Source organism: Mus pahari, chromosome 14, assembly GCF_900095145.1.
Source record: "Mus pahari chromosome 14, PAHARI_EIJ_v1.1, whole genome shotgun sequence".
In the NCBI taxonomy this organism is placed as follows: domain Eukaryota; kingdom Metazoa; phylum Chordata; class Mammalia; order Rodentia; family Muridae; genus Mus; species Mus pahari.
Genome location: NC_034603.1, coordinates 27,038,652 through 27,056,670, shown reverse-complemented (window position 1 = coordinate 27,056,670; position 18,019 = coordinate 27,038,652). Strand labels below are relative to the sequence as shown.

General features: G+C 53.8%; 1 protein-coding gene across 1 annotated transcript in view; it reads left to right on the top strand.

Moving 5' to 3' along the window:
* Obscn (obscurin, cytoskeletal calmodulin and titin-interacting RhoGEF) overlaps positions 1-18,019 on the top strand; it is a 139,479-nt gene that overhangs the window by 95,398 nt on the left and 26,062 nt on the right. Inside the window, 23 exon segments of the mRNA XM_029545663.1 lie at positions 851-1,727; positions 2,223-2,501; positions 3,242-3,320; positions 3,595-3,713; positions 3,921-4,118; positions 4,670-4,702; positions 4,904-5,002; positions 5,123-5,341; positions 5,814-5,874; positions 6,174-6,244; positions 7,040-7,162; positions 7,288-7,427; positions 8,071-8,271; positions 8,432-8,514; positions 8,885-9,058; positions 9,881-10,037; positions 10,493-10,609; positions 10,714-10,878; positions 11,054-11,212; positions 11,403-11,580; positions 12,395-12,508; positions 17,381-17,548; positions 17,809-17,911. Coding sequence (XP_029401523.1) covers positions 851-1,727; positions 2,223-2,501; positions 3,242-3,320; positions 3,595-3,713; positions 3,921-4,118; positions 4,670-4,702; positions 4,904-5,002; positions 5,123-5,341; positions 5,814-5,874; positions 6,174-6,244; positions 7,040-7,162; positions 7,288-7,427; positions 8,071-8,271; positions 8,432-8,514; positions 8,885-9,058; positions 9,881-10,037; positions 10,493-10,609; positions 10,714-10,878; positions 11,054-11,212; positions 11,403-11,580; positions 12,395-12,508; positions 17,381-17,548; positions 17,809-17,911 — 3,917 coding nt within the window.

The window sequence follows — 18,019 nt, the reverse complement described above, 5'->3', positions numbered from 1 at the left end:
ATCTATCCGTCTGTCCATCTACTCATTATCTGCTTACCATCCTTCATTTCATCTTTATATCGGCCTGTCCACCTATTCAAGCACCCTTCTATACCTCTGCCCATCTGTCTGCTCATTTGTCCATTATTTGCAATTCATCCTCTCATCTGCCCACCATCCATCCATCACTCCTGCACATGTTGGACTGTTGGGACATTTATCTATCAACCTAACCCTACCCACCTGGCCACTAATCTATGATCCGTTCCTCCCATACTTATATTCCAGTTTATCCATTTATCACGCCATCTGTTTGCTTGGTCATCCATCTATTCACTGCCCACCCATCCACCATCTGGTTGTTCCTCCCTTCACTCAGACATTTGTGCACTGTCCCCCAGTCACCATTCACCTGCTAGCTACTCTTATATTTGCTTGCCTGTTCATTTTTCTGCTGACTTGTGTACCCACCCATCTACCCAACTATCCTTCCATCCACCTATCCTCAGCCACCCTCCAACCATCCATCCAACCACGCAACCACCTGCCTGCCTATTTTTTCTTGCATTTTCCATATACCCACCCACTTTTTCTTGCATTTTTTCTTGCATTCCACACACCTACTAAACAGCTACAAGAAATGATCATGGCCTTTGCGATATTCCCCATGATGTTGTTGGTCCCCCTTTGGGCTACCTGTATACTTTGATTTCTAGGAAGAGCATTTGCTTTGCAGAGCGGTAGTTAGCAAGACTCTAGCAGGCACCTGGGCAACCGCTAAGCTGGAGGCAAATGATGTGCTAGAGTGGTACTGGGCCTGGAGTGTTCTTGGTCTTCATTTCCCTGTCTTGTTCACATCCTGTGTCCGTAGCATGAGGCCCAGGTGACCACGTCTGTGAAGCCACAAAAGCAGCAGGAGCCAGTTGTGCCCACGTGCCCACCACCGGGAGACTTGAGTGCAGCAGATTTGAACGATCCATCCCTGGACAAGGCAGCTGTGAAGATCCAGGCAGCCTTTAAGGGCTACAAAGTGCGGAAGGAGATGAAGCAGCAGGAAGGGCCTGTGTTCTCACGAACATTTGGGGACACAGAGGCACAGGTTGGGGATGTGCTGCGGCTGGAGTGTGTGCTGGCCACCAAGGCTGATATGCGGGCCTGTTGGTTGAAGGATGGCATCGAGTTAACAGATGGGCGCCACTACCACATAGACCAGCTCAAGGACGGTACCTGCTCTCTGCTGGTCACTGGCCTGGGCCCCACTGACTCTGGCCGTTACACCTGTCAGGTGAACACCAAGTTTGGCCGTGTGAGCCACAGTGCCTGCGTGGTGGTCAGTGGGACAGAGAGCGAGGCCGAGAGCTCCTCTGGTGGTGAACTGGATGATGCTTTCCGCCGGGCAGCGAGACGCCTGCACCGCCTCTTCCGCACCAAGAGTCCAGCTGAGCTTTCAGAGGAGGAACTCTTCCTCAGCGCTGATGAAGGCCCCGCGGAGCCGGAGGAGCCCGCAGACTGGCAAACATACCGAGAGGATGAAAACTTTGTGTGCATCCGTTTTGAGTCCCTTGCGGAGGCCCGCCGGGCAGTTACCTGTTTCCGTGACATGTTTGCTACCATGGGCATCGGGGTGGAGATCAGCCTAGGGGAGCAGGGACCCCGGGGAGTGGAGATGCGCATCGGCAAGGTGGCCCCCACTGTCACCCCTGCAGTGTCACTTGCAAAGACGCCTGGCCTGCAGACTTCAGACGCTGGTGAGTGAGTCTGTGGGCTGCAGTGGCCTGGGGTTGGGGGAGCTTGGCCTGAGGTAGGGTAGAGGAGAGGATGGAGGCTGGCTGAGGCAGAAGGGAGCTCTGGCTAGTTATCTCCCAGCCTGTGGGGGTGGCAAAGTCCAACCTCTGAGGTTAACTGGTTGAACTTGAACCTCAGCTCTGTCTTTCACCAGTGATACCCTACTGAAGTCCATTCCTTATGGTAGTTTCCATGTCAGTTACTGAAAGCAAGACAGTGTCAGTGTGCACTGTCTCTCTCCTGGGCCACCAGGAGCTTATAGTGAATGACACTCAGTGCTATGTCTTGAGACTTCTCCCCAGCTTGGGGCATCTAAAGTTCCAGCCTGTACGTCCTTTTCCAGTTATCCACTTCTCTGCCTCATGGTAGTTGGGAACCACGAACAAATTTTTTAGAGACTGAGGAGGGGAGAGAAGCTCAGGGAGAGAAGCTCAGCACCCTCTCTCTGCCTGTGTCAGCCCCAGTGTTCCTGACCGAGCTGCAGAACCAAGATGTGCAGGATGGATACCCCATGAGCTTCGACTGCGTGGTAACAGGCCAGCCTGTGCCCAGTGTGCGCTGGTTCAAGGATGGGAAGTTGCTAGAAGAGGATGACCACTATATGATCAACGAGGACCAACAGGGGGGTCACCAGCTCATCATCACAGCTGTGGTGCCGGCAGACATGGGCGTCTACCGCTGCCTGGCGGAGAACAGCATGGGCGTCTCGTCCACCAAGGCTGAGCTTCGTGTGGAATGTGAGTGCCGGACTGATCTGGGTGTTTCTAGGGTGGCCTGGGCGTGGTCTGATCACCTCCCAAAGACCCAGCTCCTAATACCAATACCACACTGATTAATTATTTTTATACATAGTGTTTGTGCACACATACATGTTTGTGTATGTGTGTGTGTGTTTCTGCACGCAACATGGCACTTGTATGGTTGTAAAAGGACAATTTGTGAGAATTGGTTTTCTCCTTCAACCAGTTAGGGGTTCTAGGAATTGAACTCAGGTCACTAGGCTTGGTGACAAGCACCTTTACCCGTTGAGCCATTGGCCAGCTCAATATTAATATCTTAAAATGTGTGCTTCTGAGGCATGAACATTCTGTGTGTATGACAGTAAGGCAATCTATTCCCTCTTACCATGCCCTGGACAGAAAGTCCCCAGCAGTTAGTTTTGAGGCCAATATCTCTTTAACCACTCCTGGTATTGTAAGATGGAACCGGAAGGTTCTGCATGTGCAATTGATGAAGACTACAAATTGTTCGACAGCCATAGATCATTGGGCCAAAGAGACTTATAGGTAGTTAAAGCCTGGAAGTGTGGGCCCAGTCCCAGGCTGGGGCAGGGCAGGTGCATGAAGCTGCTGCCCTTCTTCATGTTGAGTGTAGGTAGCTTGCCTGGAGACAGCATGGTCAGAGCCTCCTAGGGACAAAGTGGTCCAGGTGCACATGTGTTTTAGACCTTGACTCAGAGTCACCCTTCCCTCTCCAGTGACCAGCACAGACTATGACACTGCTGCGGATGCTACTGAGACCTCATCCTACTTCAGTGCCCAGGGATACCTGTCCAGGTGAGGCCCTTCAGAGATGGGACTGTCCAGTGGCTGACTCTCCCGGGGCCTCTGAAGAGGCAACCTTGCTGTCTGGGGGTGGGGGTCAGGGTATTTGGATTGACAAGCCAAATCATAGACTTCCACCAGGCTATGGTGGCTCTGTTTCCTCTGTCTCTCAATTTGGGGAACGTGAGTATCCCTCCATGTCTGACATCACCCCGGTAGCCCTCCTGCCTTGAGCCTTCTTACTTATTGCTTTATGGGTATTCCCTTTGTTTGTCCTTCCTGCCAGCCGGGAGCAAGAGGGAACAGAGTCAGATGAGGGGCAGCTTCCCCAGGTGCTGGAGGAGCTGAAAGACCTCCAAGTGGCCCCTGGCACACGCCTGGCCAAGTTCCAGCTCAAGGTGAAAGGTGAGCAGCTGGTGAGGGTTGGCACTGCCCCACAGAACAGAGACCGTGTCCTACCAGCCACAGTTGGGAGGGGATCCCAGCCAGCATTGTTTTGGGTGGTCATGTGTGTGTCCTGCCCCTTTGGCCTCTGAAGGGACCTCTGCTCTGGGTCTTCTATTGCCACTGGGAGATGGCCTTGGGATGACCATCTGCCGATGTTTTCCTCAGGCTATCCAGCTCCCAAACTGTATTGGTTCAAAGATGGCCAGCCCCTGACTACATCTGACCACATCCGCATGACTGACAAAAAGACCCTGCACACCCTGGAGATTGTCTCTGTCACTCGGGAGGACAGCGGCCAGTATGCAGCCTACATCAGCAATGCTGTGGGTGCTGCCTATTCGTCAGCCCGGCTGCTGGTCCGAGGTGGGTGTCCTGAAGGACTGAGCAGAGGTGAACTGCAAACCCTATCAACCTTAGGGTCTGGGCTCTGCAGTCACTGCTCCAGTGAGCAGAGACTCAGATGGCCAGAACTCAGCCCCGCAGGGAACAGGTGACCACGGTGGCCTTGAGGCCCCCTCTTCCTGAACTTGGAAAGTGAATTCTCAACTTGCACCTAATCTATCTTGCTACGAGTGGCTGTGCTTCCCGTGGTCTCTTTTGCCAGAGCTTGGGAGATGTGGCTCCTAAGCTGCTAAGTTGTGCCCATGCCCATGCATTTGGGTGCAGATAAAGGCCACAGGTCTGAGGAGGCTGTGGGTCACAAGGATGGGGAGCAGTGTGTCATCCACCAGGACCATGTGGCCCGTGCCCACCCCCATGCTAAGTGACCAGTTCCACAGCTCTCCAGCTGAGGTTTCAAGAGGTTCGGGTATCTTTGCCCTGGAAGTGAGGCTATCGGGACCAGCGCAGCACCGTGCATGGGGTTAGAGGTCAGAGCACCTATGGGTGCTGAGAGTCTGACTCTGTGTTTTCAGGTCCCAGTGAACCAGAAGAGAAGCCAGCATCAGGTGAGAGAGCCCCAGATGGGCATTACAGGGTAGTAGACCCTGGACAGGATGCCAGAGTGGATGGAACTGGGGCTGGCTGCCACAGAAGTGTGACTAGCCAGTGGACATAAGTTTCAGGGATTGGGACACCAGAGGTGGTTTGGTTTTTTTGGTTTTGATTTTTGGTCAGGGGATCCCTATGAGTCGGCTGTATCATTCCAGATGTTCACGAGAGGCTGGTGCCACCCCGAATCCTGGAGAAGTTCACCCCCAAGAAAGTGAAGAGGGGATCCAGCATCACCTTTTCAGTGAAGGTGGAAGGTGAGGTAACTCACAGACAGGATGACAGCTACCCACGATGCTCCATCCCTGGGGGAGGACCCGGCTCCTGGTGGGGTTCTGTCACTGTCAAGGATGAACTCACTGCCCTCTGTCCCTCAGGACACCCAGCCCCCAGTGTGCATTGGCTCAAGGAGGAGGCAGAGAAGGGAGTGCTGTGGATTGGCCCTGACACCCCGGGCTACACCATGGCCAGCTCTTCCAAGCAGCATAGCCTGGTCCTGCTCGACGTAGGCCGGCAGCACCAGGGCACCTACACATGCATTGCCACCAATCCTGCTGGCCAGGCGCTCTGCTCTGCCAGTCTGCACATCTCTGGCTGTGAGTGAAGGGTCACAGTGACAGGCAGGTTCCTGTCCATGGGAGGGGCACCAGAGCTGGACAGTGTACAGCTTCAGGGGCTTTCTGGGGGGTGAGCATGGTGACCTCAAACATCTGTACTGGGACCAGGCTTCTCTTCTACCTCCCATTCTCTCATCAGGACACCCCCAGAGCATCTCAGGTCCAGCACTCACACCCACGCTGTATAGGGGGTCTCTAGGGTGAGCCGAACTCTCTGCTCCCAGAGCCTCGCCCACCCCTCTGTGGGCTGGCACTCTGAGGGTAGACTCATGTTCTTGGTTACCACGGTCAGGAATGGGGCAGGACCATTTGAGAACAGTCCCTGCTCAGGGATCGGAGGATACAGTCCAGATTCCTGGGGCAGCTCAAATGTCCTGAGGATATCTGGAGCTGGAGTTAGATGCTTCAGGGTCCAGGAATTCACGCTGATGGCTCTCTATTCCCTTGACAGTGGCCAAAGAAGAAGAGCAGGAGAGAGTGAAGGAGGCCCTCATTTCCTCCTTCCTGCAAGGGTGAGTGAGGATCTCCAGAGGCCCCAGGGCCAAGACCACAGACCGGGCCTAGGAACTGGGAACAGGACAACTGCTGCTGGTAGAGACCAGCCTGTCCTGCAGTATAGACCAGTTGTGGCTTGCACAGGCTATGTACCTGGCTCAGCCCTTCCCTCCCATGCCTTAGTTTCCCCCACTGTAGAATGAGGGTTTCTCAGGATCCCTCTAGCGTGGAGTTGATGACTGCCAGGAGCCTCTGCCCAAGGGAGAAAGGTGGCAGCTCCCACCCCAGGCCTCTCACGATGCCCCTGTTTCCACAGGACGAGCCACGCTGTCTCAGCCCAGATGTCAGAATCCACAGGTTTTGCTGATCTTGTCGGGCAAAGGAAAGGTACAGGCAGGGTGGGCACACCTGGAGCCCTTCACCCCAAGCCAGGCCAGGTGAAAAAGAAGTTGCCTGGCAACGGTGCTGGGTTAGGGGTCCTCACGCTCCTGTGCTGAGGTTCGGTCGGAGTCGGAGCCATTTATGACCTCAGTGGATCTGGGAACCCATGGGGTCCCAAGGGAGGTCTAGCCTAGACTCAAAGCTCGCACCCAGAGGGCTGTGGAGGCCAGCAAGCCTGGCATCAAGAGCGGAGGTGGCAGGAACCATATTCCAGATCCTCCACGGCCTGATAACCAAGGCCTGACCCCTATGCAGCTCTGTCCTCTTTCTTGCCCTCTGCCCCATAGCGCTGATGGCCACCCGCTGCTGGTGTGTCCACTGTCCACAAGTTGCCTGCTGTCCAATGGCGTCTACTGTGCCCAAATCATAATCCAGATCCCAGCTGTGCCATCCACTCCCCAGTTGGTGCCACCCCTTGACTGCCCAATGGGTACCCTGTTGATCCACCTACACTGTTCCTCAGCTGCAGCTGCAACTGTGTCCCCTCTGCCCAGGCTTGGTTTTTCTTGCTCTTAGGCCCATTGTCTCAGACCATGGCAAGCTTACCATGACTTCCTATGGCTAGCCTCACCACCCCGATCCTAGAGGCTGCTCCCCTTTGCCAAGTCCAGCACCATTAGGAAGGCTGGCCGTGTGTGTGTCTGCCATCCCTTAGGGCCCAAAGTGGGCCTGTGGTGGGGGGACTATTCAGTAGACACCTGGGGAAGGATGACTGACTGAGGCTCACTTTTATCACCCCAGGTGAGTCTCTGGTGGCTGAGGAGGCCCACAGTCACCTGTCCCTTGCTGAGGTGGGCACAGAAGAGTTCCTGCAGAAACTCACCTCGCAGATCACCGAGATGGTGTCGGCCAAGTTCTCTCAGGGTGAGGCATGTTTCAGGGGGTACTGGGACCCAGTGCTCTTGAGCAGGGACAAAGGCTCTCTTGCCTCCAAGATCTGAAGCTGTCTGGATATTGAGGAGAGAATCACACCCCTTGTGCCCATCCAGCCAAACTCCAGGTGCCTGGAGGTGACAGCGATGAAGAGTCCAAGACACCATCTGCCTCTCCTCGGCATGGCCGGTCACGTCCTTCCTCCAGTGTTCAAGAGTCCTCCTCAGAGTCAGAGGATGGGGACTCCCGTGGTGAGGTAGGTGGGCCAGGACCCTTGGGGACATGGTGGGGGAGGGGGCTCCTGGAAGATGATATAGGGATGGGTTGTACAAGGGAGGATCCCGGGGAGGTCTTGGAGAGTGAGTGTGTTACTGGGCATCAGGAGATGAGCGCCTGGCTTAAGGGAAGCAGGGTCCGCTTTCTGTTCCCAAGATGCATTGGAGGCGGGAACCGGTGAGGAAGCAGGTCCATTCCCCAGGCCTTCTGACACGGTTGCTTCTTCCGAGTCCTCCTCCCTCTTCCATTCACCCGTCCTTCTTCCTCTCCTCCTCCCTCCCCCTTCTCCCTCTGGCGTAGCAGTCATCCTCTTAGGTTCGAATGAGTAGTATAGGTATCCCTGACTAGAGTCCCTGAGGGTGTGGTGCTTTCCTTTGGGGACAGCCAAGGGAGAAGAATATCCACATTCCTGCCATTTGTGTGGGCTTGGGAGCCAGTACCTGCACTGAATGTCCCCAAGACTTCTGTCCTGTGTTCTGGGACTTGACAGGCTTGGCTGATACTCAGGGTTCTGGGAGGCATCCCACTTTCCCTTCGCTGATGGCTGCTGGGGGCTCCTGACAGGCCTAGCTGGCAACTCTATCCCTCCCCCTGCCGACTCATTCCATCCCCTACCCCATCAGATCTTTGACATCTACGTGGTCACAGCTGACTATCTACCGCTGGGAGCCGAGCAGGATGCTATCATTCTGAGAGAAGGCCAGTACGTGGAGGTCCTTGACTCTGCCCATCCCCTGCGCTGGCTTGTACGCACCAAGCCCACCAAATCCAGTCCTTCCAGGCAGGGCTGGGTGTCGCCTGCCTACCTGGACAAGAGGCTCAAGGTACTTGGCTGGGGGGGACTCAGGGCAGAGGGTCTTCAGGTCACCAACCTAGAGGACTCTGGCATTGTTGCCCTCATTAGGAGGATAGGAGCTCCCAGTCTCCACAGGGAGAGAGCCAGAGCTCACAGGCTACCTCTAACTGACCCCTATTCCTCACCAGCTGTCTCCTGAGTGGGGGCCCACTGAGGCCCCCGAGTTCCCTGGCGAGGCCGTGTCTGAGGATGAGTATAGAACGAGGCTGAGGTGAGTTTCCGGTAGAGCTCTCCCTGGCTGGCCCACTGCTCACAGAGACTTGTTGCAGGGTCCCGACAGAGAGCAGAGCTGGCACCGGTTTGACATTGATGCCTACAGCTGAACTGTCTTCACATGGGCTATGCCAGCTTACTTCCCTGGTTGGGGTGGGGTGGAGGGGCAGATATGCAAAGAGTGAGTGGTTCCTCCCAGGCACTCCTCGTCCCCTCTCTAAGTTGCCAGTAGGCTTCAGGAAGAAGCAGTACCCAAATTTAGCAGCTGAGGGGCCGGGGGCTACAAGAGAGTAAGCCGTCCTGTGACAATGCTGTTCCCAGCTGGAAGGGGACACTGGATACCCCCTAATGGCTTCTCCCCCTGCCAGCTCTGTCATCCAGGAGTTGCTGAGTTCAGAGCAGGCCTTTGTGGGTGAGCTGCAGTTCTTGGAGAGCCACCACATGAAGCACCTGGACCGATCTCCCCGCGTCCCCGCAGCTGTGGCCAGCCAGAAGACAGTCATCTTTCGTAATGTGCAGGACATCAGCCATTTCCACAGCAGGTGGGAGGGCTGGGCTGCGTGCACTCACATGTGAATATGAGCACACGGCCTCTACTTGCAGGCCAGGCCTCATGGAGGGTGGGCAGGCACTGAGGAGGGGGACAGCCTGTGCTGATATGTCACAAGGCAGAACTTCCCTTACTGGGTAGCTATGCAGGGTAAATCCTGCAGAATGTCTGCCTCTGGGTAGTGTGTACACAGCCCATATTCATGTAGACTCTCATATGTAGGCACACACTTGTGTGTGCACACATGTGTAGATGCATAGCTGCCACACTGTGCATGCCCATATCCTTGAATGTGAATACATGTACACATATGCACACTCATACTAACATGCCTGCTCATGGATATGCAGAACATTCCATATCCTATACTTCTTGTATATACCTCATGACATACATGCCAACATGTGCACATATTTGCACGTTTCTATACATGTGCACTGTCACCCAGGCATACAAGTACACATGAGTACACACATGTATACGCCTGTACCAAGATGCATGCATACCACAGATGTCCACATTACATCGAACATATGCAACATCTACACACATGTGTCCACATCTGTGCATGCTTATGTGTATATACATGCATGCTATTAGAAAACCCACACACAAATGCTTTTGTGCATGTGCACACATAATGTATGTGCATACTCATGCATGGGCACACACCCACACACTTCTTGCACACATGACTCAACATACTCTCCTTCCTGGCGCTCAGCCCTGACTAGGATCCTGGCCCTTCTTCTTGAGGAGGGGGCATGGAGCTGGTTGATGGCGGGAGGTGCTGACACTGTCTCCTTTGTGCCAGCTTCTTGAAGGAGCTGCAGGGCTGTGGCACCGATGATGATGTGGCCATGTGCTTCATCAAGAACCAGGAGGCCTTTGAGAAGTACCTCGAGTTCCTGGTGGGCCGTGTGCAAGCTGAATCAGTGGTTGTCAGCACCCCAGTCCAGGAATTCTACAAGGTGCGTCCTGTCTGTCTCAAGCCCACCCGCCCCGCTTGCTCCCAGACCCCAGTTCTTGCTGATTGCGCTCTAAGGTGTAGGTGCACTGGTCTATGTGGCCAGTCCAAGTGCATCTTCCTCGGCTTATGTCACTGCCTACCCACTGCCTTCCTGTGCCCTGGCTTAGTGGGAAATGCAATAAGAATTCCTGCAGCTCAGTATGCCTCAGCTGTTATTTAAGCTGCCCAAGCCCTATGCTACCACCAGAGACGTGGTGACCCATTGTCACTCGGTGCAGGGCTATGCATCAGCACCCTTGGTATCATTCTTTAACTCTCAGGGGACATAGCCTTGCTTGGGGGGATTTCAGGGCTGTGCCTGTGACACCCCTAGAGCCTAGCCTCCGTATCAAGGTGACTCTAGCCATCAAGGGATCATGAATTCATGCACAAAACCAATTTTTTTGGTTCCTACAGAAATATGCAGAAGAGACACTGTCTGCCAAGGACCCCACACAGCCACCCCCTCCTCCCCTTCAGCACTACCTGGAGCAGCCAGTGGAACGGGTGCAGAAATACCAGGCCTTGCTGAAGGTAACACGCTCCAACCTCATCCGTGCAGGCCGTACCTGTTGGGGGGAAGGGGGACTCCCGGGTTCAGAGCATTCTGGATCCATGACTCTTGGTCCTTACCTCAGGAGCTAATCCGCAACAAGGCCCGCAACAGACAGAACTGTGCGCTGCTGGAGCAGGCCTACGCTGTGGTGTCTGCCCTGCCTCAGCGTGCCGAGAACAAGCTGCATGTTTCTCTCATGGAGAACTACCCAGGAACCTTGGAGGCCCTGGGAGAGCCTATCCGCCAGGTGGGGCTGTTGGGTCCTGGGCGTGGAGGGGAGGTGACACTGTATGAGGCTTTTGGAGGTGGTAGCATGTGGGTGACTGCATGACTTTGATGGGAAGCTGGATACATGGCTGTCAGTATACAGTCCTGCATCCATGGGGGAGGCGTGGCTAAACAGAGCCCATTCACACTTCCAGGGCCACTTCATAGTGTGGGAAGGGGCCCCAGGGGCCCGGATGCCTTGGAAGGGCCACAACCGGCACGTCTTCCTCTTCCGAAACCACCTGGTGATCTGCAAGCCCCGGAGAGACTCTCGAACCGACACCTTCAGCTATGTGTTCCGGAACATGATGAAGGTCTGTATGTGCAGGGGCTGCCGAGGGCTCTCTGTGGGAGCAGTGGATATGCAGTGGGTGGAAGCCTATGTGCCTCTCAAGCTTTAGGGTGGGTACTGGTGGCCAGTCCCTTGGTCACTGTTGCAGGGTAGCCTATGTGTGTCCCGCCTGGGTCCCACATCATCTGAGGATAGTCACATTCTCCTCACAGCTGAGTAGCATCGACCTGAATGACCAGGTAGAGGGGGATGACCGTGCCTTTGAGGTGTGGCACGAACGGGAAGACTCTGTGCGCAAGTACCTGCTGCAGGCACGGACCGTCATCATCAAAAACTCCTGGGTGAAGGAGATCTGTGGCATCCAGCAACGCCTTGCCCAGCCTGTGTGGCGTGAGTGTCCTTTTGTGGGCCATAGTGCTCTCAGTGGGATATAATAACTATGCCCTCATGGGAAATCCAGATAGAGTATCAGGTTACCCAGACCAGGGAGAGGACACATAGGGACATTGTAGGAAGATCCTACATAGGGACCTGAAACTCAGAACATCCACCTGGATTCTGTAAGGTATCAGAGAATCTTGGACCAGCTCCCTCAGACAGAATAGAATTGTCCAAACCATATGGGTTTTTATTATTAATTAATTAAATTTTGGTGGTATATGCATGTATGAGCACATGCATGTTCACATGTGCGTATTGTTACGTGGGCCTGTGTACATGTGTTGGAGCCAGAGGAGGACATCAGGTATCCGGCTCAATCAGTCACCCTTTGCCTATTTCTTTGAGACAGGGTTTCTCGATGAACCTGGAGCTCACTCTTTTTGAGGAGGTTGGCCTGCCAGTGAGCTCTGGTGATCTGCCAGTCTCTGTCTCTATGGTGTTAGGGATACGGGCACATGAGGCTATGACCCCATGTAGGTGATAGGGATTCAAACTCAGGTCATCATGCTTGTATAGCAAATGCTTTTACCTACAGAGGAATCTCCCCAAAGTCCTCCTTTCTCTCCGTGCTCCCCATCCCTTCCTACTGTGCACCCAACCCGCCCCACTTGCCTCTAAGTTCAGACCCCAGATGGTAGCAGCCACACTGTTGGACATGGGGTACTAGCATCGGGTGGGGGAACCTGTCAGGGTATATGCAATTAAGACCGTAGGCCTGACCTGCTACACACATAACATTGGTGACCCCCTTGTGTATCCCCAGGTTCCCCTGAGTTTGAAGAGGAACTAGCTGACTGCACAGCTGAGCTGGGTGAAACGGTCAAGCTAGCATGCCGAGTGACGGGCACGCCTAAGCCTATTGTCAGCTGGTACAAAGGTATACCCCAGGGATGAGGATGGCCAGCCTTACTGTGGGGCGCTGGCTCGGCAACAGGGGTGAATCTCAAGGATGTGGGATCTAGCCAGTAGTACATTAGGGGTCAGAGGCAGGAGGATCCGATAAGAGCATGACGTAGGGTAGGGGACAGGTGATGTAGAATAGAAATAAACCAAAAGCTAGGTAGTCCTGTGGGCACCCAGAGGGCTAGTGCCATTGGGCAGTGGCAAAAAGCAGGACAGCTCTCTGAGATAACAGGTCTGAAAGTCTCTTCATGGCTAAGAGGCAGACATGAGGGCCTGGGTAAGTAACATCCACGAGGCTGAGGAGCAGCCTGGTCAACATGTCACATGACACAACAAGCAGTCTCATGGGGAAGCTATGAGGAGCGAGGTGGACTGTGGACATTGCAGGGATCGAGGGTCAGGGTGCCTACGCTTCGCTCAGCTGTGTCAAAAGGCATGGCAAAGGTCCGAGTCTCCAGTAGAGCTCACCCTCGACACTGCCTGCAAGTTTGGGTTCCCTTGAACCTGTATGCCTGTTATCAGCTGTGGGTTGAGAGGTCCCCAAGAGAACTCATGATTCTGAGGCCAAGTCTGGGAACCCCCAGAGTCCTCTCATCTCTGACACCAGTTTAATCGTTCACTCCGTGGACTCACTGAAATTCAGCAGAGTGGTTCTGTTCAGGGTTGTGTTTTACTGCAGCAGAAGTTGCCAGCCTGAAGTCAGCTGAGCAGAGTCCATGAGTCCCCACGAGTAAGCTTTGATTTATTCTTCCCAGTGGAGTCCTGGGGTCAGCTCCCTTGGCTTCCAGCATCCGTGCGTGATACAGAGAAGAGCAGTGTTGGTAACAAGGATGATCAGCCAAGCTTTCCAGTTCAGGCTATTGACTGGGTCTGGAGCAGTGGCCATGCCTGACTTCTCACATGGCCAACCTCAGTCTGAAGTCACATCGACACTTTCAAAGGACAGGGTGCCCACCACAGACACTATTGATGTGAGGTGTCAGTGGCCTAGGGCTTATAGCATGGTTTATACCATGTATCATTGGCATTAGTGACTTTGCGGGTCCTCTGACTTCCAGAATCTGGAGAGATGAGGAACAGTGAGAAGAGGGGGGGGGGGAGAACGAGAGAACCCTCAGTAAGGATGAGGACAGATGGTCAGCTTGACAGTTATCAAGAGCACCTAGAGCCAGTCCTGAGACTGAAGATGTGCCTCCGTGCCCACTCACCCAGCTGTGGACCACCCCATCACAGATCACACACACACGCTGCACATTTTTATATGTGTATGGCACACATATGTAACATGAACATTACACCAGTGCATACTAAAACATGCCACATGCATGAATATATCACAGAGGTATACACTAGGTATATATACATGCATGGATACGCCCTAGCATGGGTACGCTCACACTCACACAGATACACACATGCTTGCATATGTATACTACAGGCACCGTGTGGCCACATTCATTGATCAGCAGCAGTATGTTAAGAAGAATGGCTGGTTTCCTGAGACCATCTGCCACAGTAGAGGTGTGGATACCCCACATGATGCAGCCATGCCCTCTATAAACTTGGGAGCATCTCTCAATCGCTTTCTGTCTAGTGTGTGGCATAGCTTTGTGTCTGTCCAGTTGGGGATGGGTCCCAGTGATGTGGTGTTGTGATGGCTCCATACAAAAGTCCTGGTGGTCTGCCAAGGTGGTCTCAGTTTATCAGGTGTTCATCTTTCTTTGATCCATGCTTTGTGGCCCCCAAGAGGGACCCCTGTAACCTGCCACTCTAGTTTACATGGCAGATCAGACAGTTGGACCAGTAAGAATACAATGCCACTAAGGCAGTAACAGGGGCAACGCTTTAAGAATGGCCTTGAACTCTACCTACTGAACAGAGAGCCACGTCTCTGCCCAGCCGCAAAGCTTTGTGTGCTGCTGGCTTCCTGCTTATCTGGACAACGAGTGATTCGTGGATCCAGACCCTCAGGGGACCAAGGCAGTTTGACACTGGGGTAGAACAAGGAGGACAGAGCACCCCACATTAGGAGGGTAGCCACCTATTCAAGTTGGGAATCAAAGTTGGGACATCGTCTCTTTCCTTTGAAGAGGAAGGCTTGGATATGCGCTGCTCAACATGCTTGTCTCGGAGTCCAAACTGGCTCATCACGGAAGTGACACAGGACATCACTGAATTGAACATCTGGTTTCCATCAGAGCCCCACTACATGCAAAGAGTTGATTTTTCAAGAACGATGTGTCTAGTGGCCATGTTGGAAAGAGGTCAGATCCAGGCCCCAAGCTGTGCCTCCACACCCAAGACTTCAGATGGCAGAAGGATGACTCTGAGAAACTTAAAGCTTGTCCAGGGCCATGCAAGAGCCTGCTGACATTAGAGCTTCCACTTGCTATTGCTCGGCACCAGCGTCTGTATTCTTTAGAAAGGAAAGAGATTTCTTTTGATATCAGGGTTTGGAGGCTGAAAGCCCTAAGCACAGTGTCACCTGGGGGGGGGGGCGCTCCTGTGGGCTGGCTGCAATGCAGTGTGGCAGCAGGCACCATGCGGGGAATACATGGTGGATGGAGGGAGCGATTGTGGGCGACAGGAAGGAAGCAAGAGGAACTCGGGCTGGGCCTGCTCTCGGAATAACTCGAAAAATGGAGTTACTCCTAGAAACCAGCATTAACCCCTTCTCAAGGCACCTTCCTCAGGGGCCTGATTCACTTTGTCTCGAGCCCTCTGCCTAAGAGGAGTACCTCAGTATCATCTACACTGGAGACTAAGCTTCTACCACAGGAACCTTTAAGGGGCCCAGCCTGAAACCATAGCAGAGCTCAAAGGAGCCCTCCCTGTGGGGGAGTTCAGAAACCTCACTGCAAGCTGCAGGCCTCTGGGAATCCCTCAGGCCAACTCCAAACTGGCTGGAACCACGGGAAAGACATGGGTGGGGCACACACTGCCCTCAGGGTCCAGGAGTCCTAGAAGATGTTGGTTCTCCTGTGGAGGATTCAAAAGTCAAAGGTTTGTTATTGTGAATGTTGATGTAGTTCTGAAGCACTCCATGCTGGGAGCAGAATGCTGAATCTTAGGTCTCTCAGTGTGCCCTGCTGGCGGGGCTCAGCTCAAGCCTGGGTATCTGAGACAGATGTTTCTAACTTACCAACCAGAAGAGCGCTAATCCAGCAGAAACGGACTGTCAAAGAACCGTGAAATTTAGAGCACGACGTCCAGACTTAGAGGCACCTTGGATGTATGTTCTGTGAATGCAAAGGAATTTCAGTCTTTATTATCCAAGACAAAATGAGCCACGTCTGGTGATCCTAACAGGGCCATCAGCAGCTGCTAGTCTCACCAAGAATGTCCACATCAACTGGAGCTACATGGACAGTGCTTGGTCTGACTGAGCTAACCCATCTCTTGCAGCCAGCTCCCTGACGTCATTCAAGGGCACAGAGCATGACTTGACCTCCATGAATCCTTGGATACTTTCCTCCTGGGTTCTGTGTTGTCTCTGTTGGAAGGAACAAAGCAGGCTGGGATGGGTAGCCATGACCTCTTGTGTTGCCACCTCTGTCCCCTCTGAGGACAGTGTGTCCATAGAGGAAGAGACACAACCATACTGAGCACCCAGAGGTAGAAGACAAGGCCTTGGCCCTCATGGGGAGCTTTTCGGTGTCAGATTGGGTGGGGCTGGCATGTGGCATCTGAGTCCAGCAGAGCTGGGAAGCTGACATGCTTTCTCAAGATCCCCACGTGATGATATCTGTGATGGATTCCAGCCCCTCTGGTGCCAGAGAGATGCAGCCAGAACCATTGGGATATGTGAATCTGTTTAGCTTTACTTGTTTTGAATATTAATGGTTGTGGATTCTCTATGGGAAAGTACCTGTCCCTCCCCACCACTCACCCAGGAAAGAAGCAGGCAAGCCTTTGCCTGGCATGCTGAGGTGGGTGTCATCATATGGTGACTTCATGGGAGATTTTAGCCTTCAAATCTCTTACCACAAGGCCATGCATTACCTTCAGTGACTGTTTCAGAATTGATTTCCTGTCTACAGAGGAGATGACTTGTGAAATAGGTGTCTGGTGTGTTCATACACTGAAAACGGATCAAGAGTGCCAACCTTTAGGATGACCTGGGACAGCTTTGCTGGGCACACATTTTCCCTGTGTGTGTGTGTGTGGGGGGGGAGGTTCTGGCTGCTCACGGCTGAGGAAACTGGAACTTTAAGTGTGAGAGGAAAGGTACAAGGCTGTGGCCTCAGAGCGGGGACCTTTTGACAGGCCTGGTACTGAGGTCTGAGCTGTCTGCTGGGATTGGTCTCCACTCACTCAGGGGAAACCCTGGGTGCTTGTCTTGCCACAGGGCTGGCCGGCTGTAGGATGGGGTCAGATGTGGGAGAAGGAGGAGGAAGAGAAGGAGAAGGAGGAAGAAGAGAAGGAGAAGGAGGAGGGGTGTTAGTGAATTGCTCGTGCGGGCTCTAGATTTTGCGGGTAGAGGAGATTGAGGGAAGAGAAATTCACATCAAGTGTTTGTCACCATGTAAGATCCCCGAGAGGCGCAGTCATTGAGGAGGTGCCGCTGACACAAGGCAGTTGTGTTTATTGAGTGCCTTCTACAGTTCAGGCCCTCCCATCAGCCTCTGTTGCTAGAAGGTTGAAGTTGGCCGGAGACATATATCTGAGTCAGGGTCCTTGTGGAGAGACACTCTGAGATAGGGGAGTGGGGGAAGAAGGGAAGGGGAAGGGGAGAGGAAGCAAGAGGGTTGGGGGAAGAGATGAGAGACAGATTGCAGTCAGCCTTTTATTCCCGGGCATCAGCCTTTGGGACCGTATTCCATGAAAGCTTGCCCTTGCTTTCCAGATGGGAAGCCAGTGGAGGTGGACCCGCACCACATCCTCATTGAAGACCCTGACGGCTCCTGCACCCTCATCTTGGACAACCTTACTGGCATAGACTCTGGCCAGTACATGTGTTTTGCAGCCAGTGCTGCTGGCAACGCCAGCACCTTGGGGAAGATTCTAGTACAAGGTGAGTCAAGGGGGTTGTCTAGTGTGACAGACACAGTCCATAGTCAGTGGTATGGACCCTGCCCAGAATACAGGCTGTGGTAGGGCTGGTGTGTAGAGCCTGTGGGTGTGGGGCAGGTGGAGTGACTCGAGGCCTCCCTGAAACTCCCCGAGGATAGTCACTGCTGGAAGTGAGGGCAGCCAATTCCCACCCAAGGGCTCCATCAGCTCCATCACAGACATCTTTTAGCCCTTCCTGCCCTTGCCTGCTTCTGCCCACAGTGCCCCCACGGTTTGTGAACAAGGTCCGGGCCACACCCTTTGTGGAGGGAGAGGACGCACAGATCACCTGCACAGTGGAAGGAGCCCCGTACCCTCAGATCAGGTAAGGCCTGGGCTGCAGCTCCTGAGCTGGGGAGGTTGTGTGTGACCACTGATCCAGTGGGTATCATGGGGTTGTGGACATAGGGCCTTCTGTGGTTGGGAAGACGTG